At 47.5% G+C, this 23,476-nt stretch overlaps 2 protein-coding genes across 4 annotated transcripts; one reads left to right on the top strand and one right to left on the bottom strand.

Annotated features, from left to right (window-relative positions):
* The first annotated feature begins 4,416 nt into the window (after positions 1-4,416).
* Positions 4,417-11,518, top strand: LOC103625891 (protein transport protein sec23-1). 3 transcript variants are annotated; one of them, XR_552580.4, is made up of 3 exons: positions 4,456-5,207; positions 6,161-8,091; positions 10,099-11,518. XR_552580.4 is itself a non-coding variant. In XM_008646294.4 (2 exons), the coding sequence occupies exons 1-2, from the start codon at positions 4,608-4,610 to the stop codon at positions 7,820-7,822; spliced, it is 2,262 nt and encodes a 753-aa protein (XP_008644516.1). In that variant the 5' UTR covers positions 4,417-4,607; the 3' UTR covers positions 7,823-8,922. The 3 variants fall into 3 exon arrangements, 1 of the variants encoding a protein (XP_008644516.1); XR_552579.4 differs by lacking the exon at positions 10,099-11,518 and adding an exon at positions 8,529-8,998; XM_008646294.4 differs by lacking the exon at positions 10,099-11,518 and having other exon boundaries at positions 4,417-5,207; positions 6,161-8,922.
* On the bottom strand, positions 8,733-11,352 carry LOC100283579 (IAA13 - auxin-responsive Aux/IAA family member). The gene is made up of 5 exons (NM_001176827.2): positions 10,818-11,352; positions 9,573-9,823; positions 9,305-9,419; positions 9,136-9,197; positions 8,733-9,027 (listed from the first exon to the last, which is right to left on the bottom strand). The coding sequence occupies exons 1-5, from the start codon at positions 11,036-11,038 to the stop codon at positions 8,990-8,992; spliced, it is 687 nt and encodes a 228-aa protein (NP_001170298.1). The 5' UTR covers positions 11,039-11,352; the 3' UTR covers positions 8,733-8,989.
* Positions 11,519-23,476: the final 11,958 nt, after the last annotated feature.

Genomic DNA, 23,476 nt, shown 5'->3' with positions numbered 1-23,476 from the left:
AAATCACTAGAATGTCGAACAAGTGCGCAAGAATGATGTGTGAGTGATCAAGAGTGCTCAAGGAATGCTTGGTGTTCTCCTCCATGCGCCTAGGGGTCCCTTTTATAGCCTCAAGGCAGCTAGGAGCCGTTGAGAGCAATCTGGGAAGACAATTCTTGACTTTTGTCGCGTGGCGCACCGGACAGTCCGGTGCACACCGGACACTGTCCGGTGCCCGATTTCTTTCCTTAACTGGCGCAGCCGACCGTTGGCAGCCAGAGAGCCGTTGGCGCACCGGACATGTCCGGTGCACACCGGACAGTCCGGTGCCCCCTTCTAGCCGTTGGCTCGGCCACGTGTCCCACGCAGATCGCGCGGCCGACCGTTGGCTCACCGGACAGTCTGGTGCGCACCGGACAGTCCGGTGAATTATAGCCGTACGTCGCCGGTAAATTCCCGAGAGCGGCCACTTCGCTCGAACCAGCCTGGCGCACCGGACACTGTCTGGTGCACACCGGACAGTCCGGTGCTCCCAGACTCAGCAGAGTCTTGGCTGCTCGAGCCAAGACAATTCTAATTCGATTTTTCCTGTTTCCAGCACTTAGACACAATACATTAGTCTCTAAAACAATGTACTAAGTCCGAGAAACATACCTTTATCCTTGATTTGTACTTTTCCCACCATTTTTCACTTAGGCACTTGTGTTGGACACTAAATCACCAAAATACTTAGAAATGGCCCAAAGGCACATTTCCCTTTCAAGCTCTTTTATATACCTTTGATCATGTCTCTTTCATATGCTATGACTAATGTGTTTTCAAGTCTACTTCAAACCAAGTCATAGGTGTATTGAAAGGAAATTGGAGTCTTCGGCGAAGACAAAGGCTTCCACTCCGTAACTCATCCTTCGCCGTCACTCCGAGCAACTCTCCATCTTTGGGGGAGAAGAGGACTCCGTCTTTGGTATAATCTTCACTCATTTATTTATGACCAAAGGGGGAGAGAGTAATTTCTAGGGCTCTAATGACTCCGTTTTTGGCGATTCATGCCAAAGGGGGAGAAAGTATTAGCCCAAAGCAAAAGGACCGCACCACCACCTAATTTTAACAAATGATTTTTCAATGGTATGATTCTCAATTGATAAATTTCAAATTGGTATCTTATTGTGTTCAAAAGGGGGAGAAAAGTAGTATTTCAAAATTGATATATCAAAACCCTCTTGAACACTAAGAGGAGGATCTCATTTAGGGGGAGTTTTGTTTAGTCAAAGAAAAAGCATTTGAAACAGGGGGAGAAAATTTCAAATCTTGAAAATTCTTCGAAAAATCTTATTCATTCACCTTTGACTATTTGCAAAAGAACTTTGAAAAGAATTTACAAATAAATTTGCAAAAACACAACATATGGTGCAAGCGTGGTCCAAAATATTAAAAAATGAAGAAACAATCCATGCATATATTATAAGTATTTATATTGGCTCAATTCCAAGCAACCTTTGCACTTACATTATGCAAACTAGTTCAATTATGCACTTCTATATTTGCTTTGGTTTGTGTTGGCATCAATCACCAAAAAGGGGGAGATTGAAAGGGAATTAGGCTTACACCTATTTCCTAAATGATTTTGGTGGTTGATTTGCCCAACACAAATAATTGGACTAACTAGTTTGCTCTAGATTATATAATCTACAGGTGCCAAAGGTTCATCTACAACTATACTAAATCGACTGTCCGGAATACCGTAGATTATTCCAGACAGGAGAAGCTTTTTGGAAAAACAGACCAAGCGCGGATCGTCCGGGCCCTTACGGCGGACCGTCCGCAACACCAGAATGACCCTCGGACAGAACCAATGCAAAAATCCAAGTCTGCACTACGGACAGTCCGGAGGAAAAGCAAGGACCGTCCGTGACCTCGCGCGGACCGTCCGGCCTCAGGCGCGGACCGTCCGGTAGGTGAGGAACCGAAAAACCCGAAGGTGACGGGTTCGGAAAAATGAATTATAGCGTCCTCGTGGACCGTCCGGGGTGCACGACCGGACCGTCCGCGACTGGCTTTATCTGACATCCGACGACGCATTAAATGTAATATAGCTGTTGATATAGCCGTTACTGTTGACCGTTGCGTTTTTAGCCGTTGATCTACAGGCGCGGACCGTCCGGACCAGGCGGGCGGACCGTCCGCGGTCGGCAGAATGGAGCAACGGCTAGGAAGTGGTTGGTGGCTATAAATACAACCCCAACCACCTCCATTCACTTCATCCAAGCATTCCAACCTTCAACATTCAATACAAGAGCTAGCAATCCATTCCAAGACACATTCAAAGCCTCCATCTCTCCAAGTTTCACAATTGAGAAAAGAGATCATTAGTGATTAGTGACTTGAGAGAGAAAGTGATCCGTGTGTTATTCGTCGCTCTTGTCGCTTGGCTTTTGCAATCGTGCTTTCTTTCTCATTCTTTCTTGAGATCAATACTCACTTGTAACCGAGGCAAGAGACACCAATTGTGTGGTGGTCCTTGCGGGGAAGTTTTGTTCCCGGTTAATTTGAGAAGAGAAAGCTCACTCGGTCCGAGGGACCGTTTGAGAGAGGGAAGGGGTTGAAAAGACCCGGCCTTTGTAGCCTCCTCAACGGGGAGTAGGTTTGTGAGAACCGAACCTCGGTAAAACAAATCCACGTGTCACTCTCTTTATTTGCTTGTGATTTGTTTTGCACCCTCTCTCGCGGACTCAATTATATTTCTAACGCTAACTCGGCTTGTAGTTGTGATTAACTTTGTAAATTTCAGTTTCGCCCTATTCACCCCCCTCTAGGCGACTTTCAGTCGCAGAGGAGACAGCCGACGAATGGCAGTCGGTCGTCTTTTCTCCTCCACGACACGCAGCCACGTGCTCCTCCTCCCAGGCATCGGTCGTCTTTCCTCCTCCATGGCGCGAGCTGACTTGCTAGATGGCTGCCGCGATGTGTGTGGTCGCCAGACGACGCCGACCACGCTGGCCTGCACGGTGATGGGGGATAGCATGGTCGAGGTGCTCTGTGCTGCCGCGGTCTCCAACGAAAGCTCCGAAGGCCATGGCGTGGTGGTGGCTGGTTGTGCGTCACAGTGTGTCGCAGCTCCTCCTTGGACGATGCGAAGGACAAATAGCGGATGAACAGCGATTCTCCACCTTTAGCGGATGTCAGAGGGCTTCTCTAAATTAGCGGAACTCTTAGCGGACGTTGTTGGAGCGGATAGCGCACGTACAGAACGCTAAATTTAGCGTACAGATCGATTTTCCGGATATTGTTGGAGTCAGCCTAAGTCCGTATCGAAAGGGAACAAGAGAGCTTAAATCTTCCCCTATTTTAACTAACGAGGAATTTATTTAGTGTTTGGTTAGGTGTCAACGAGGGATGGACCGGGATCAACACTGGGCTGACCCCGTCCCTTATTTTTTGAGAGATGGCCTCATCCACCATTTTTTGAAGAATATTTCTTGACCCTGACTCTGGACCTCCAAACCAAACGCGGGTTAAGTTAGAATGATCTCATCCCATCTCTCTTCATCCTTCCTCATCCCTCCATCCAAACACTTCGGCCTGGCAGCGACAGAGGGAGGAGGGCCCTTGGGCCGTGGCCTAGCGACATCGACAGTCCGCCTGCAGCCGCGAATTCTGCCTCCAACTCATAATAGTATAACACACATAACAATATAACATATATATATATATATATATATATTATCGAGGTATTATATGTTTTCGTTGCAATGCACGGGCACTAACCTAGTATATATTTACGGATTGTGCATCTAGTTGTGAGGTATATATTTATCATCAATTATCCATATAATTGGTTGCCGCACCATCTTGTTGTGATCCATCACATGAGTTGACTTTATCTAAGCTTTTGTTTGGTTGTTTACACATGTAAGACGTAAGTTATATAAGTGGATACAAAACATGTCATTTCTGTTGTACGCACAGATACACTCAAATCTGTGTATCTGTCCGGCCAGGTTGGTGCGCGTCGGACCGCGTATAACCAGTCATCCAATCAAACTGTATATTGTTACGATCGTCCAATTGATGTGTCTTATGAGAACCCAACGTTAACTACTATTTTATATAAGAAAAGTTAAACATAAAATAATTACTCCCTCTGTTTTAATTTATAATTTGTTTAATTTTTACTAAGCTTGACTGCCTTATCTTATTCATTTGTTTTAAAAAAATAAATATTGAAAGTTTATTATATGTTAAATAATATTATAGTAAAAATTAATAATAATTATGATTTTTTTAATAAGATAAGACAGTCAAACTTAGATTAAGAAGTCAAACAAATTATTTGGGAAAACAGAGAGAATAATAGATTTTAGATAAAAAGGAGTCAAATAAAAAATAGTAGTTAGCATTGGATTTTAGTTAAATACATCAAAATATACAATTGCATCAACATAATGGATTACACAGGCTCCTACGGCCTCCCAGGAAAAAATACCGAGAAAGAATGGAATCCACCAAGCTTTATTTTTTTTAAAAAAAAGAACCCTCAAAGGGAAAAAGGCTGCACACTGGAAGACGAAGGCAAACCCTAGTCGCTACTCCACCGCGGCGCCAACCACCTCGATCGGGCTCCGATTCCGATGGACTTCGCGGAGCTGGAGGCCGTGGAGGGCCTCCGGTGGCCGTGGCACTCGTGGCCGCCGACTGCTCCCGCCGCCGCGTCCCTCGTCGTGCCCACGGCCGTCCTCTGCTCGCCGCTGCAGCACCCCACGGCGCCCGACCTCCTCCCGCTGCTCCCCTACGCGCCGCTCCGCTGCGCCTCCCCGGGTTGCGGCGCCGCGCTCAACCCGTTCTCGCGCGTGCACCACGGCTCCGCGCGCTGGTCCTGCCCCTTCTGCGGCGCCACCGGCAACCCGTTCCCGCGCCTCCTGGCCCCCGACGCGCTCCCCGCCGAGCTCTTCCCCACCCACTCCAGCGTCGAGTACTCGCTGCCTCCGGACCCCGCCGAGGCCGGGGGCCCGGGGCCACCTGCGCTCGTGTTCGTGATCGATGCGGCCACGGCGGCCGAGGAGCTCGCCGTGCTGAAGGACGAGGTACGCAGGGTCGTGCAAGGGCTGCCCGAGGGGATCAGGGTGGCGCTCGTCACTTTCGCTGCGTCCGTATGGGTGCACGATCTTGGATTTGAGGGTTGCGCTCGAGTGGTTGTGCTCAACGGCGAGCGTGAGCTCGAGTCTGACAAGGTTTGTGAATTTGTAATGTGATCCTTAGGGCAATGGATTTGTAATTTGGTTCTGCAACAATCTATATGGCATGATCAGCATTCTAGTTTCGCGAGTATGCATAATCTGTTCCGACGCAACCAGCCTGCTACTACTCATCACATTTTAAAACTCTTCTGGCAGATTTCTCAAACCTGGTTTGAAATTTGAATGTAAGTAGCTTGTTGTAATGCTAGTTATGGGGCATGTATTAGCTTTTTGCCACTACTAGCATGACCCATCTAATCTTTCTCTCTCTCTCACCTGTCTTACATTTGCCACTAGCCCACTACCAGTGGCAACTGGTCAAATACAGCAAGTACTCTGTTTCCCATCAATAAATGCATGGAACAATGCCATCTTTGAACTTATGTTACATAAATTTTGTCTTCTGATAGTATTGCTTATGTTGAGTGCTGTTACATCTACTGAAATAGTGAAATGTACATTGTATAGACACTTGAAATTGTTTGGTTTGTAAAATTCTTCGTGACCTGGACACTTTATCCCTGCATTGTACTGCTTTTTTATAGGAGCTGTAGGCTCTTGGAGTTGTAAGGTGGTAATTGTTGTCAGCTGTATAACTTGAATATCTCTGCACTGTAGGATACCACTCTTGCAAATGCTCTTGTCCAAACGTAGTGCTAGAGAAAATGTTGAAACTTGAAAACTGCATAGCCAGAAAATTTTTCCCTTTGCATAAAACTTTGGGTTTTGGTCTTTGGCGGTTTGGCCATGCCCTAAAACTCTAAAAAAAAATTGGGTTTGGTTTAGAGTTGCTGTTGCTATGTTCCTGTTTTTCAAACTTGCATATAAAATTCTGGTCACTCGTGTTTTGAATTGCTTCAAGTTTGGTGATATGCTTTTGCAATTGCTTGTATTTTAGAATTTGTTTTGGTTACTGTATATCACATAAGTCTTCTTTTATATTTCAGATACAAAAACTTCTAGGTGTTCACCGTTCACCATACAAGAAGTTGGCTATGCCAAGGTCCACTGAAGCACAGCGATTTTTGCTGCCTGTTTCTGAATGTGAATTTAACATCACATCTGCAATAGAGGACCTGAGCTCCATGTCTGCATGTCCACGTGGGCACCGCCCTTTAAGGGCAACTGGCGCAGCGATTTCTACTGCTATTGCTCTTCTAGAGGGTTGCTGCTCACCCAGTACTGGTGGTCGGATTATGGTCTTTACATCTGGTCCTGCAACAGTTGGTCCAGGGTGTGTTGTGGAAACTGATCTTGGGAAAGCAATTCGTTCTCATCGTGACATATTCAATAGCAACGCACCTTTGACTGACAAAGCACGTGATTTCTATAAGAAAGTTGCAAAGAGGTTGACAGATCATGCATTAGTTCTTGATCTGTTTGCTTGCTCCCTTGATCAGGTTGGGGCCGCAGAGCTGAGGAATCCAATTGAAGTGTCAGGGGGTTTAATGGTGCATACAGAATCATTTGAGTCTGAGCAGTTCAAAAGCTGTTTTAGGCATATGTTCAAGCGTGAAGGCGCCAATAACCTTAATATGAACTTCAATGCGACGATTGAAATAGTGACATCAAAGGAGGTGAAGATTTGTGGCGCCCTTGGTCCCTGCATTTCCCTTCGCAGGAAAAATAGCTCCGTTAGTGATAAGGAAATTGGTGAAGGTGGGACAAATTATTGGAAAACTAGTTCACTGAGCAGCAAGACCAACATTGCTTTCTTTTTCCGAGTTGATTGCAGTCGTAAAGCTGAGCCCCCAACTGTCTTCTTTATTCAGTTCATGACAAGGTACCGAGCTGGTGATGGTAGTTATCGCCTAAGGGTAACGACCGTTGCAAGAAGGTGGGCTGCTCCTCGATCTCCTGAAATTGCTGCAGGGTTTGATCAGGAAGCTGCTGCAGCTGTTATGGCCAGGCTTGCTGTTTACAGGGCAGAGACGTACCATGTTAGAGATGTTATACGATGGCTTGACAAGATGCTTATCCGCTTCACTGCTAAGTTTGGAAACTATGTTTCTGAAGATCCATCTACATTTCGGCTGTCAACAAACTTCTCCTTGTATCCACAGTTCATGTACTACTTGCGGAGATCACAGTTCATTGATGTTTTCAACAGCTCTCCTGATGAAACTGCTTTCTTCAGGTTGATGCTGAATAGGGAGGGAGTTGTGGGGTCTCTAATCATGATCCAGCCTACTCTATTCCAGTACTCATTTGATGGACCACCTATTCCTGTGCTGTTAGATGTCAGCTCCATCTCTCCTGATGTCATTTTACTATTTGATTCATACTTCTATATCGTGATTCATTATGGCTCAAAGATTGCTCAATGGAGGAAGCTTGGCTATCACAAGGACCCAAACCACGAAAATTTGCGGAAGCTCCTTGAAGCACCAGAAGTAGATGCAGAGGCACTATTGGTAGACCGTTTCCCTGTGCCAAAACTCATAAAGTGTGACCAGCATGGTAGTCAGGCCAGGTTCCTGCTCGCTCGCTTGAATCCATCTGTGACACAGAAAACACAGCTTTCAGAGGGATCTGAAGTCATTTTCACCGACGATGTTAGTTTGCAAGTGTTTATTGAACACTTGCAGGAGTTGGCTGTTCAGGGCTAGAAAGTCATGGAGCTTCACCATGTCTCTGCTATTTGGTCCACTTGAGATCCTGAAGATATGGCTTTGAGAGGGACCAGACTTCATATTTGCAGATGAAGTTTACTTGCAAGTTTTTATTGAACACTTGCAGTAATTGGTTGTGCAGGATTAACATGTTCATGTGGATTATTTATATGCAATTTTCTGCTCACATGCAAATACTGGGGAGCTCTACTGCCTGGAGGAGTGAGATCTCCCTGAGTTGTACATTGCTCAAGCTCCAGTTTGATGTAAGCCAATTACATTTTACTAGTTCTGTATATCATGTGGTATTATCCACTGGGAATGCTGGATTTTCTCCACAAATGATTGTTGTGCATTCCATCCAGTTTTGGCTGTATGGTAACCAATATGGGGGATACTTTCTGTTTTGTAGACTCATTAGTTTGTATGCCCCTTTACGCACAAAACAAAGAGATAATGTAGCCTTTCTCTGATTCTCACCACATAACTTCCACATAATCATTGGAAGGTTGCATTCAGTTGTTGTGTGATCCCAGAAGGACACCCATTATTTCATACCGTTTTCAAGATATTATCATGTTTTAGATGCCGTGCAGACCACGGCTGCCATCTTCTATACCTGTTTCATTTTCGTACTCATAAATGTGTGATGAATAAAGTATGGTTTAGTTTGTTTATGCAATGTACTTGGCTTTGGTCACAGCTATAGAAGGAGCAAGGAAGCTTCATGTTGTGATCATGCCATCATGCCTCAAGACCCAGCCAATAACTCAAATAGACTAGAGTTATACTAATGGATTCCCCCATCACCTGGCACATGGCCTGTTCCACCCACTTGACCACATACAGGTACCATAATAATAAATAATAATAGTCCCATTGATGCCCTTTACTTAACAATCACATAAACTTGATTAACAACACTGGAATAAAATCACCAAGTAGATTCTGGGAGACACGGTAGGGGACATGACATAACACCAATCCAGCTACACACGGATATATTATTGCTTCTGGTCCATGAACGAGTTGAACAAGACAGGTCTCCCTCCAACTAGTAATTAAAACGCGTTATATTTCTAGTAGGAAAAAAAAAACGGCAGCGCACTGCAAGGGGACCATTCTTCTGATACAATGGGCAACATCTTTAACACTGCATCTTCTTCAGCTCTTGTTCTTGCACTTATCCTTCGTTCTTGGTGCTGTATTTTTTTTTTTTTGCAATGAAGAAAAACTTAGGCGGTTAGAGTTGACGCATTAAAAATCTTACAATGGAACTCTGGAAGGTAATTTTATCTGGAGACACTAACCAAGACCTATGGCTTCAGAACTCTTCATGATCCTCAGACGCTTGCATGAGTCGACAAACATCCTGCAGGGACCAGAAAATCAGCAAGGCGACATACAAGACACTGGAGTCCTAATCATGGGTCAGTAAATACGAAAGCAGACGATGGCACGCTAGAACGGAGAACATACTCCCACGGGACGTCGCCGACCAGCATCCAGTCACCATCCTTGTCTTCGTAAGTAGTGACCACATCATCAGCATCGCCGGCCGGATCAACCAATCTCCCCTCGTTCATGCTGTTCCCTGGTAAGACGGATCATGGACGCACAGCTTCTGTGGGTTCAGCTCAACTCAATGCATTCGCCGAATTTGTAAAGGCGTGGCGATCGGTATCAGTTCGGTTCACAAGCTTGTATGCTGCAGATTCCTATGCCAACGGGCCGGGGTGAGATTTACCAGTTGCGGTGACGAAGGTGCCGAACATCTTCTTGAGTGCAGCGGAGAGGTCCTTGTAGCTGCCGTACGTCTTCAGGTCCACCTTGCGCAGGTAGGGCGCGCCGTCCATGCTGACCTTCACGAAGGCGTTGGCGGCAGCGGGCTGTTGCTGCTTCTCAGGTTCCTCTTCCTTCTTGCTCCTCACGGCCTGGACGACGGTCATGGCGTTCCTGCGGTACGACCGGACTGGTGGCCAGCCCACGGCCTGTGCCCTGACATGCATGCAACTCGGAGTTTTTAGTTACGATCATGTGAAAATAGGATCCATCGAGAGTTCGAGATCGATAGCCAGCCAGATCATGCGTTTTTATATATATTCTTGTTTGCGGCCAGCTAGCTCAGCGTTCTGCTAGTAATGTGTATAATGGCATTGTGATTTGGTAAATAAAGGCCGCGTGTATCATTACCATCACTATTATTCAGAAACCACTTGGTTCCCCTGATATCCAAAAGATCCAATTAATCATAACCGTTCATTCTATTTCAGTATAAAAGAGGGGAAAAGGCTACACAGCGGCCACCATCCTCCTAATGGAATCTGCCACTGCCAGAAGGTTAAGTAAGTACACCATTCACTTTCAGGCATGGACCGACAAAGCCAGCCATTAAACGAACATGCTGGTATGCGTTTTATTTATTTATTTATTTTTAAAAAAAGGTGATGATAATTCGCGCCGCGCTTTTGCGAGCGACAAGGGACATACACAATAGTTTCTCCGTGTGCACTTTCTGCCCAGAGGATCCTTTTTCTATGGATATTTTACCCTGTTCAAATCGTCCCGTTGATTTGCTAAGATTACTCGGCGTACTATAGATACAAAAAAAAACCTGAATAAATAAAAGGAAGCAAGGAGCGTGGGAAAAAAAGAGAGCATCAAGGACATGCACATAAAGTCACGCACAGGCTTTCTACCAAATGCCATTACGCTATATATTTTTGTATTATTATTCCATACACAGAAAAGAGGGAGGGAAAACACAGTCCCTTGTATATATATCATAGATGGCACTCAGCTCACAGGAATTTCATGGTTAATAACGCGTTCCAAATCATTGCTTAAAAAGTTAGCATCTCGGACTCGTGTTAATTGAACAGCCACGGTAACTACTACTACTTGATAGTACTACTAGTAGCAGTCAATTTAAGCCTATAACCCGTGCAGACAAATTAAATCAGCATGCGTGTGTGCAGATGTGTGTACGTACTTGGGTGCAGGTGGCTTCTCGGCATCGGCGGCCGGCGCCTCGGCGGGCCTCTTGGCCTTCTCGGCTGCCGGCTCCGGCCTGGCGGCGGCAGCCGCCTCCTCCATGCCGGCGGTGGGCAGCTTCAGCTTGAGGTCGATGGTGTCCTTCTTGGCCGCCGCGGCGCCTCCTCCCGGCAGGCCGAGCCGGAGCTCCGTCCCGACGTCGACGTCGGCGCCAGCCATCGGCTCGTCCGCAGGAGCTAGCAGCTGGCTGGCTAGCCTGGCGCGGCCGTCCTAGGCTTGTCTCTCTCTCTCGCCTTGGGCACTTCCACGCTAGCAGCTAGCTAACTTTCTGCTTGCTCGCTCCTTCTTCTTCTTCTTTGGTCTCTCAGCTTCGCGTGTGTGAGGAAGGAGAGATTTGGGGTTGCAGTGGGTGGAAGAGAGGACCCAGCAACAGGGTGGAGATGTGTATATATAGAGGGAGCATGAGGATGGAAGAGAGGGAGAGAGAGAAAGCGGAGGTAAATGCTCCTATTCTAGGGTGATGGCAGGAGGAGAGAGATAGAAATGGGAGTGGGGTTGCAACTTAGCAGTTAGTTGGAGCATGAGTGAGCCCAGTTGGAGGTTGGAGCCAATTATTTTTGTTCCATGTTTTCTTCGTTTGGATTCTGTATTCATGGGCAGAGAGGCCAGCTTGCTAGCACAGTGGGGCTAATAATTTAACTATTAGCTTCCTTTAGCAAATTACCAAGTTACTCTCTTCATTCTTTTTTATTTGTCATATTTTAGTTTAAAAATAAACTAGTGAACGACATATATTCAAAAAACGGGAGTAATACTTTACTAACTAATTTCGCTAGCAATTTTTAGTTAACTAAGTATCAACTCTAATATATTCAAACACCCCTGTACTAACAGCAAAAGATGACGAGAGGTTCCTGAAAACAGGGTAGGAAACAGAGTGTCATGCACGGCTCACGGCTGGCTAGTGAAAGAAAAGGAAAGGAGCCTAGGCCCTGCATGCCGGTTGCCGGATACCGACATGTGTCGCAGGATGAGAATGCAATGGATCTGCGCCTATTTTGCCGGTGCCCGGTGCTCCTCCCGACCCTCCCCTAGCATGATGTGCGGCCTGACGTCACCGTCTAACCGTCCTTCCCTCTATCGGATGGTTCTCATCGTTGGTGAAGAATGTCAAAATCTAAGGGCTAGTTTGGGAATACTATTTTTTTAATTGATTTTTATTTTTTCATAAAAAATTAGTTTTTTTAAAAAAATGGAATCGTTTAGAAAAACGGTGTTCCCAAACTAGTCTTAAAAGCTTTGACATGCACTACTACTAATTTTCTTTAAAATTACAAGTTGTTTGTGGATCTCGTTCAGTTCTAGCATCTACGGTATTTCTACGTTTTTTTTTTGTATTTTCTACAGTGTATCTCTTCATGCTATAAGATGTTGTACTTTTTATGGACATCATATTTTTAAAGTAAGTATTTATATATGGTGTATATATAGTTAAATGTACAGCAAAAATTGTATAATTAAAAATGTTAAATCTGATTATAATTTAAAATAGAGAGAATATATGAAAATAAAAACGACTTACAATTCCAACTGGAAGAGCATTAAGCAACTCTTACTATTTCTAAAAAAAAGTTTCACTTTTGCCTTAATTAGCAGGATTAGCCTCTTACAGTATTTGGTCAGTCACCGAATTGTATCTGTCGACTCTTTAAGATCTTGTTTGGAAGCAAAATATTTTTAAGAAAACAGTTTTTGCATTTTAGATAGGAGAGGTCACCTACTTGGTTTTTAAGAAACTGAAAATCTAATTTATATAAACTGAATTATAAACTGGTATGTTTAACTATCTCAATTTTTATAAATCAGTTACTTAAAAACCGAGTGCTTGGCCTAAACTTGCCTAATTTTTCTTCGGTTTCCTGGCGTCCAGCTGGAGATATACGATCCCCATACGGTGGACATGGCCATTACGATTTGACACCGTCGTGGGAAACCGACTTGAAGCACCATCATTGCTGTGGTCAAGTGGTGAAAAGAAACTGATCGATGGCTGGCTCAGCCATCATTGGCTCGTCCTTACCTTGTCGCCACTGCTGTCTGCTTCGGCATATCGTAGCCGTCCTGTCACCGTAAAAACACTGCTGGTTACATGACCACAACAAAATAAAGCCACCGATTTCTCCGATTCACTCGTAATAAGGTACTTATGCTGGTAATAAAATAATAATAAGGCATTTGAAAAGAAAGAAAGAAAGAAAAAGCAAGCTTCGGCTGCTGCTGCAATTCAGATAAAATACTGTAAAATCAGTAGCGAACAAACTGCGATCTGCCAGTACCACCCTAGGCAAACGGATTGACGGTGACAGCTGGAGGGGGAAACGATCAATGCCTTTCAGATCAGACTGACTGCAGCGGTCGACGCTACCGCCCCCTCTCCTTGCATGTCGGCTGTAGGAGGCACCCTATAGCCACAGCGGTGCTCCCTACAGCGCCCTCTACGTGTCGGCTCCCTTCTCTCTCTTTCCAGATTTAGCGTGTCACTGTTTATCACCCTAAACATTGTGTTGTGGGTTCACGAGTAATTGTTAGTAGATAAAAAATCAATAGTTAGTATACAAAATGATATTTTATAGTGGTAGTGGGGTATAGGGGGAGTATTTAGGGAAACCGCTGCGGGAGATGAAAAAATAGGAGGGAAATAGAGGAAAAAAGTGATATATAAGGAAAAATTTAGGGATAACGGTTGCAGATAGGCTGAGCAGCGCAGCTAGGAGAGAGGGATGGAGGGGCCCACGTGCCGGGAGGGCGGGGAGGCAGGTCAACTCAGGTGTCGGCCCCACGCCGGCGTGCATGTGGGGGGCACGGAACGGATTCCCCCCAGCTCCACGCGACCATATTCCGCGGAATGGTTTACTTTAATTAATCCGGCATTAGCATGATGGAAGCAGCAGCACAGCGGATTAGCAGGTTTCCTCCAATCATTCCCAGCCCACTTAAGCGCCAACGAAAAAGATCTAAAATAAACTGCACCCTGCTAGACATGCACTCTACTGACACAACTCACAATTAATGGTTACTGAAAGAGGTAACATTACCAAAATTTGGTTCTTTGTCGAGTGCCAAATATTTTACCGAATGTTTGTTTTCGAGCACTCGGTAGAGAAAGTTTTTTTCCGAGTGTCACACAAAAAACACTCGGTAAACGAAAACACTCGGCGAAGAAACTCTTTGCCGAGTGTTATATTTTTGACACTCGGCAAATAGCTTCTTGCCGAGTGTTTTTTTCAACACTAGGCAAAGACAATTAAAAATCATATTTTAAAGCAGTAAATTAATTTAAATGAAAAGGTTTTCAACTACAAATTTGTATAACTCATCATGATGTACAATTTATATTTTGAACATTTTCTTCATAAGACAAAATAAAAAAATTTGTTCATAAAACCTATATGTCTCTCTTAGTTTATGAAACTACGAGATAGATGTATAAAATTTTAGCATATTGTTAGAACCATCATATGGGATGAATAAATGACCAAACAACAAAAATAAACTTTATAAATCTTGAAAAGTTATAGAATTTTGTAGTTGGCAAATAATTCTTTGCCGATAAAATATTTGCCGAGAATTCTTTGTCGATAAAATATATAAGCATCCTCTGGTGTATCGATCTACCCAAGGTAGCCAAAACTATTGTCCACTTAAAAGGAAAGGGGGTGATTCGATGTGAGGTCGAAATGTGCTGACGTACACTCCTTTTCCTTCTTTCTAAACTGTGTAAGTCTCCATCTTTTCTATATATATATATATATAGTTTTTAGTAAGTATGTATGTGTGATTATAACATCTCTAACTTTCTAACTGTAATTTTACTCCTCGTTTTTTCAACTTTATGACTTTACCTCTTCATTTTGACAATGAAGCTCAAATATATATGCTAGGCCTATGCAGCGGCCATGCGTGCACAGGCCCCGATGGGCATAGTTTTCTTCAACCTTGGCACCTTACCATTGACAGTTTGAGCCTAATAGTAGTGACCGGTGAATGTTTTTAATGACAGAAAAGTGAGTGCACACGTCTTCGTTTCCTGCCCTGCTGCATAGACATCGTCGTGCATATTGGTCGATCTACAGCTAGCTTGCAGCAGGATACAAGAAAAATGTCAAGGGACGGAGGAAACCCTGCTACTGCCACGGCTTGCTTGCTGCAGCTAGCCGGACCGGGAGAGGGCCAGCAAGTTTCCCTTAGGTATCGACAGGTCAGCATGCAAGTTCTTACTGTACTCTCTCTCTCTCTCTCTCTAAGCTGTCCTGGCATGCAGTCTGGCACCGTACCGCAGCACGCGCTGGCCGCTGGGGAACGTGTCGCCGTTTCAGATTGCATGCACAGACGGGGACGGGGACGGGGACGCCGGGACATTGCACCAGGAAGGAGGCGCTGACCCGGCCGCCCGGGGCGCAGGCAGCTAGATAGGTGTGCTGCTGTCCGAGCGCCCCGGCGCAGGGGCGTCAGGGTGCCACGTCCCGGTGTCGCGGGCGCAGGCAGCAAACCCATGCTCCGATCCGTGTGAGCGTCGCCGTACGCTCCCTGTACCTGCCGTGCTGTTGGATTTCTTCTTCGGCGAATGCGGCGGTGCGGCCTGCCTCACTCTGCCATCTCCAGCGCGCGTGATCGGCCTCTCGCTATCCCTCCCATTCTCCCAATCCCCCAGAATGATCCTGAGACCCCGGGGCGTACGGCGAACCACCGATCGACGGCCAACGGGCCCGAGCCGTGCCACGGGGTCTCTTGTCGCCGCCGACGCGCCCGCGGCCACTAGCTGCATGCCGCCGAGAGGGCGCGCGTGTGGCTTAGCTCTCCACCATCATTGCTCTTGCGCAGTTGCGCTAGTGGCAAACCGGCACTTCGATGGTGGTGATCCCATTCCCCGGCCAGCTTTTCAAGGAAAAAAAAAGGTCCATTGGGCATGGAGTAAACGGCCTAGACTTTGTACTCTCTCCGTTTCTTTTTATTTGTCGCTGGATAGTGTAAAATTGCACTATTCAGCGACAAATAAAAAAAACGGAGGGAGTAGTTTTCAAGAGAATCTAGGGCCTCGTTTGTTTCCACTTTTTTCTAGTCATGCATGGTTTTCGCTGCGCAGTACTCGCTCCTTTCGTCACTTGGATGTAGTAGCAAGTTTGAGAACACTGCTGCGTGCTGCAACTATAGCATTCTACGACCCTGTATCCCAGCGACAGCGAGGAACCGAGGATGCCAGAGAAGAAAACAAAACTGTACATGACATGGGCGCACGTGCATGGGCAGGAACTGAACTTGTAGAGGGGGACCACGCGTGCGCCGGCGATGGCGATGGCGATGGCGACCGCGACGACTTCGGAGCCCGGAGGACTGTGCTGCGTGCAAGCCTTTCCTAACCAGCACGGGCACATGAACAATCCCCCGGCGGGGCCGGGCGCGCGCGACCCTACCGTGCACCCATCCGGCAGCGACACCCGAGCGTGCAATGCAAGTGCAAGGGGGGCCGCAAGCCCCCGCGTCGCCGTACGTACGTACGGGCGGGCGCGCTTTCCGATCGAACTGTGTCAGGGAATGTGAGCCCAAACGGTCCATACCAGCCCAAGTTGCTAAGACAGTGCCAGCCCAGGTTGCTAAGAGAGACTACAAAAGAGCAGGGCGGTCAGGAGAATAGGCATTGAATATTCAGAATGCTACTGTTATCTTCCTTCTCCAATTTACTCTCTTCTATGTATCCTCTACCTTCCCCTCTAGATTCTTCTAGACCCTTGTAGAGTGGCTTCGACATTCTTCTCTTATCCTTAATCCTCATGATGTTCTTCCTTCCCAGACTATAATCCTCTGTAATCGCTATTGTGAGTTAAATCAATACACACTAATAGTGTGAGTCGATAACAATTGGTATCAGAGGAGCGATTCTCGGAACCCTAGCACCATGGATTTCTCTACCGAGATCTCTCGGTCCACTCAGTTCCTCATCCAAGAGTTAGAACAAATTTAATATTTTAAAATAGATATGTATAAATTTTGATGTTAATCTTTTCTTATGTTATCAAGCACATTAGTACAAATATGAATAAAATATTATATAAGTTGTTTTATGTATTATTTGCTCCCTACAACACAAAAAGTTGAAAAAAATACCGAATTTGTTTCCGAATCCATACCGAAGTTTATATCTATTATTTAAGAAAATGTAGGATGAATTTAAGGTTTACCTTTTATGAATCTTAACAAGCTGAATGTTAAAAACAAGAATACAAATTTATATTGTATATTCTATATCCTATTTATTTGCAATCAAAGAAAAAACTGATTACCGAATAAATACCGTTTCCGACCGTTTTCATCCCTATCCAAGAGATCCGTAAGATGTTCGACGCGGCCGAGGCTCGACTGGACCGGCGCTTCGCTAGACTGCTGCAGTCGAACCGTGACGCGGTGAGTCCACTGCCTCCTCTTCTCGTCGTCGACGAGCCAAACCGCGTCGTGGCAAGCCCGTCGCCGCTTCCTCCCGTCGTCTACGAGCCGTACCGCGACGAGGCCATGGCAGGAGCCGACGCCAGGGCGCACTACTGCGGGTACCTGCCCTGTGAGAGAGGAGGCCTCGCCACGGCGTGGCAACCGGGCGGCCTCTTCGACAGAGGCGTCTACTCCGACGAGCAGCGCTTCGAGGAGCCCATCAGCGCCGACAACTGTGGGGCCGATGCAAGGCAAGAAGTCGCGCTCGCGGCGCGCGTGCTTGCCGCCGACACGTGCGCAGCCGGGATCCTCGACGGCGCCGCGCCCTTCGCCGCCACCAGCGAGAAGCACATGGCACCTGTGGCATCACCTTCGCCGTCCTCATTCCTGACCACAACAACAGCGGCTCGAGTTGCAGTCGTGGAGACCACCACCAGCAACTCGCCACCCAAGTGTTCGGCAAAATGCTTGAACGTCTCATCGACGCCCAATCTGGCGTTGGGCGACCCAGAGGAGCCGGAGAATATCGTCGCGTCGGAGCCCATCGTGGACAAGCCGGTGACTAGCGCCAACACCAAGACTTTCCCGCACGAGATCAAGGAGCTGGCAGTCAACGTCTACGACAAGGGGCTGAGGCTCGAGATCTATTCTAAGGTCGGGTTCCAGACCTGCGCCAAGGCCCATTCCGGGTCCCTTGGTCACGAGGAGCAGGACGCCAAGACCTTCGCGGCATGGGGAGTGGATTATCTAGCAGACCCGGTGTCCTACTCCGAGGAGTACGGGCTCTTGTTCGACATCTACCACTCGACCAGCACCGAGGACAGAATTCTTACCACCATGCCAACCTCGACATCCACGCTGCTCCACTCGTCATTGACATATGCACTTCCAGGTGCTTCCCTTCCAAACCTTGCCTTGCTGAGCTCGATGTCTCTGGAGCATGCCAGCTTGTGTGCACATCACGTGTTGGAGGAATTGTCAACACGCATTGATGACCTCTTCAGCAATAGAATCGGCTCCATGTCCACACTCATGGCCTACGGTAGTGAGCTTCGTGTAGTCCGAGCTGACAAGTCAAGACGAAGCCCTGTTGGTAAGATAAGAGAGCTCAATGAAGACATAATTGTTCCCGAATACTATTACGCTGGTGGAGATAAACTCCAATCACTTAATGCTTGGTTTGGTCCAGAGGGGAATATTCAGAGAATAGTTGAACTCCAATCACTTAATCTAAACAGTAGACCATCCTTGTCATTGGTGGTTTCGCTGGAGACTAGTACGAGTCCTCCAATTCTATGGCCAAGCCGTGGACCGCTCAACATGTTTGCTATGGTTCTATGCACACTTGAGGAAGCTGATCAATCATTCATATTCTACAGTATCAGCAGCTTGGGAGCAAGTGTATGTGCAGCAATAGAGATGACCATGGGCAGCCGATCAAAGGATAGCACCAAAGAAATACAGATGAGATGCCATGGGATCCTGGGTTGCAGAAGACCAATGAGTTCGGTGACCAAGGCAATTTCTCCATCTTTGTTTTGGATCCTGGTGATCACGATGTTCAGCCGATCAAAGGATAGCACACTGGTATTATTTGGATAAATTGCTTGCACTTGCAATGGGATCTCGGTGGAATTGATGCCATGTATCGGCTTGGGGGCAAGCCGATTTTTAAGAAGGGGAGAATGTCAGGGAATGTGAGCACAAACGGTCTATACCAGCCCAAGTTGCTAAGAGAATGCCAGCCCAGGTTGCTAAGAGAGACTACAAAAGAGCAGGGCGGGGTCAGGAGGATAGACATCGAATATTCAGAGTGCTACTGTTATCTTCCTTCTCCAGTTTACTCTCTTCTATGTATCCTCTACCTCCCCCTCTAGATTCTTCTAGACCCTTGTAGAGTGGCTTCGACATTCTTCTCCTATCCTTAATCCTCACGATGTTCTTCCTTCCTAGACTATAATTCTCTGTAATCGCTATTGTGAGTTGAATCAATACACACTAATAGTGTGAGTCGTTAACAAACTGGGATGCTGCCCGGCCGGCGCGCGCGCGCCCACACCCACACCGCACCACCTCAAATCCTCGATCCACGCCGCGGTCGGGCTTTGGCCCGAAGAAAGCCGTCGCAGGTCGCAGCCGACGACGACGGCGTACGGGCGCGGCCGACCGCCGACGCTCGAGGACACGTGATGGTAAAGTCCCATGCGGGCGGCCCGGGCGGCCGGGCGGCGGCGCGAGGGGACACGTCCACGTGCGCCCATCAATGGACCATAACTTGCCAGGCATCACGCATGGGCTACTCCCTACTGCCACTCCCGGCCAGCGCAGGCGTTTCCCGTGGACCACAGAATTCATAGACAGAGAGAGCGATAGAGCCGAAGCCGAGACAAACGTCGCGATGCCGTGGAATTGGCTGCATCCAGTCTAGAGATGTCAATGGGGACCAGATACCCGCTAATCCATGGGGAATTCCCCTATTAAGGTACGGGTATGGGACAAAAATTATCCATATGGGTATAGATATGGGACAAAATCTCTACCCATTGGATAAACAGGTATGAGTTTGGGAAGCAATAACCGGAACCCGATTACCCATGGGTATTTCATACGTGTACACCTGCCATCTTTGTATGAATGAGTTGATGCCGAGCCGGCCACCAAGCCCAGCACGACAGCGCACCAAACCCCAGGTCCTAGCTCAACAAGGCAATTAGCAGATTAGCAAAAAACAAAACCCTAAAATAACCAACCATACACTACGCCGACTGCTAGGAGCCTAGGACGACGGTGACGACCATGGATTCTCAGGCGCCAACGAACTCGGATGACGAAGGAAGGTAAGGAGAATTCATTTCTCCATTTCTTCTATTGGTCCCGAAGTACTGATTTCTTTTTTGATGGATGGATGAATGGATCATGGTTAATGGATGAGTGATTGCCGATGTGGTGATGTATGAAATCTGGATGGTTCATACTAGCTGTTAGTACCTAGTTATCTCTTAATTGAGGATGAGGATCCATTGGGGACCTGAAACCCGAATGGGGATGATGGGTATGAAGATGGGTATGGGGATGAGTCAAATATGATGGAATGAGTCTCGGATGCTATAACCCGGTGGGAAATTCTCCATTAACATCTCTAATCCAGTCCCAAGGGCATTCGATCGCACGATGGGCCGCCGGGCTTTCCGTTTTCGCCTGACCCGAGAGACCTGGATCGCTGCAGCTCACAATCACATGGTAGGGTATACCAACGGTACCCAACACTGGCACCCGCGGTCATCGTTAGTCGGGCTGGCAGTGCCCACTACATTCTTGGCAAAACACATGGCATGGTAGGCGGATCCGTGAACAGTGGCCGCCGGACGGTGCTTCCATTCCCTGCCGCCCGAGAGGCGAGAGCCATGACGAAGCCGGCCACTGCACGCGGCGGCAGTCGTCGCTACCTTCCGGAGCTGGCTTGAACTGACCACCCATGGTTTCGACCCACACACACTTCAGGAGCCTCTTGACAGGCTCAAAACGTATGACAGTTGACAGCCACCACTGTCGCCGCTTGGTGGGCCGGTCAGGACTCGAGATAGACTGATGGGCCCCCACCCACTGTCGCCTCCTAACTAATCTGCCATGCACGGCCCGCCTAGTGAGCAAAGATGAGATGCAACAGCATGGCGTATTCTCGGAGCGCATCTGCACGTGTTCCAGATGCAATAAACTTTCAGTAGATCGATACATGGCGGGTGTAAGGGTACTCCATCCGTTCCAAAATCGGCTACTCAACCCTACCTGCCATTCTAACAAGGAGTTGATTCTCCGTCACATTACTTCTAGACCACGGGCAATTCTCGCTGCCAGAGCCATTGCGGCCGGTAGTCACTGATGATACTTTCATTGGATGGCGATAGTTCGTGTCTGGTTGGTTCGTGCACTGATGATTACAACCAACCGTTAAAGAATTGGTATACCGATTCTTTGACGTGCACGGTGCACCTCTGGATGCTCACGGGGGAAAACTACTAGTCTAAAACTCCCACAATACTAATAGATGACGAAAAACTAAAAGGGTCTAGATGTTCAGTAGGGTTTGAGATTATAATTTTCTACATCTTTGTATTCATCATCAATGAGTGGGAAGAAGACATAATACACGCACTATTATCCGAACATACCTAACTGCTTAACTCTCTATTTTCTATACTCTTTATAACTCAATGCTGTTATACGATGATAAACTATACTTTTAAGTTTTGTTATGCTTATTGGGTTGTCAAATGTCTGATGAGGGTCATAGTTTTGTGGCATCCTGAATATTGTTTTCGCAGTTTCATATTAGTTCAACATGGTACCTTGGTCACTATTTGTTTTCGATTACTTTCGGCCTTTCTCCGGTGCTTTATAGCCAATTTATATATTTCTGCTATGTTTCGTCAGCTTATAACTCATAGATTTAGAGTGTTTTATGACTCTATCGGCCATGTTTCGCTAGATTTGAAGTGTTTTATTATATCTCTACTACTCCATAAGTCTCTAAGGAGGGCGTCCACCGTGCGGCCGTGCCCCCGCTCCCGCGATCCTCGCCCCGTCCCGCATCTCCCCTTCCTTCGTTGTCACGATGCTCTGCCCCAGCTCGCGTCCGCCGCCTCGTCACCCCCGCCTCCCCACGCTCAGCCCCTCCGCCCCCTGCTCGCGCGTCCCCTCCCCCTCCCTTGCAGCCCCTGCCCCCTCACGCTAGCCTCCGCTGCCCACCCCCACCGGAAATCCCATCCCGCCTCTTCTGAATCTCGTGGCGGATCCATAGATCAAGCAAGGAGATATGCAGATTGACCGGTTGGTGAAGGATCCAGGCGGTGGCAGACTGGGCGTGGCCTGCAGCGGAGACGGGGAGGAGCTCCTTCACTGCTGTGCGGATGAGCGCTCCCCCTCGCGTGGTAAACCCTAACCGACTCACACACCTCTTCTCTCACCCCGCGTGGTGGCCCGTCGTCCCCTTCCCACCTTCCTCCCCCGCCTGCCGGCGTCCCATTCTTCTCCCCGTGTGGCGGCCCGCGCCCGCACGAGATCTAGACTGACGCCGAGGGCACCTGACCACCAGCAAGCATGAGGCAGAGGAGGAGCATGGCGGCGCCACTACACTCTAATCCGCTGGCTACCCTATCAGGAGAGAGAGGGGGGAGAGAAGGCACCATTCGTGGGATGTGTTCGCTGAGATGTGTTCCCTGGCCGCAATTCGTGGGATGTCCCACCCTCACCGGGCGCTGGCCGAGCACCACGACGCCAGGTCCAGGGCCTCCACCACCACCACATCGTCCTCGTCCTCCTCCGCCCGCCGCGACGACGACCCCGACCCGCCGCCGAGGTCGCTCAGGGACCCGCCCTACACGCTGGGCCCCAAGATCTTCGACTGGGACGAGCAGCGCACCGTCTGGCACCGCCGCCACCTGGAGACGCCGCCCTTCCTCAACGACATCAAGCCACGGGTGCTGCTCGTCACAACTATTTATGTTGTTTCTGGCCCCATTGTATCACTTTAACAGCTCAAACTTTAAAGCAATCACTTAAAGTGGTTACTTTATGTTCTTGTGCAGGTTCTTGACAAATACCAGCTTCATGAAGCTGTCCAGGAGAAAGAACGAGGAGTAGACTCGCTTGGTAGGACTCCTTGCTACAAAGGTACTTTGTTTTCTAGAACCCATAGCAAATCAAGGAATTCTGGACGGATTTTTCTATTGGCAGACACACACTGAATATAACATTCTATACATGATAGTATGGGAAAAGCTTTAGAAGTCAACCTATATAGGATCCGACAAGGGAAGGCATGACTTGGTTATTAAAAGAATATGAAAAAACACTAGCTACCCCTTCGTAAGCTTTTCCCATTGCTACTTTGCAGTAATTACTAAGGCAATTACTACATGAACAATGGATAAATCATACCTAGAAAAACAATAGCATATCCACATATGAGCGTGGGGAGCGACAGCCACCAGCTAATGTGGCCACCGCTGTCGGCATGTCTGATGCCGTCGAGCAGCAGTCGCTTAAAGATAATGATGCTGACATACAGGAGGACACATTTTTTGTGTTGCTAAATATATGTATGTCAGGCGACAGTCAAAATGAAGCCAACCCAACATTGTGATATGCATATCGATGTCAAGAACTCCTTAGTTGTGG

Source organism: Zea mays, chromosome 5 (genome assembly GCF_902167145.1).
Source record: "Zea mays cultivar B73 chromosome 5, Zm-B73-REFERENCE-NAM-5.0, whole genome shotgun sequence".
NCBI classification, from domain to species: domain Eukaryota; kingdom Viridiplantae; phylum Streptophyta; class Magnoliopsida; order Poales; family Poaceae; genus Zea; species Zea mays.
This window is presented reverse-complemented; position numbering and strand designations above follow the sequence as displayed.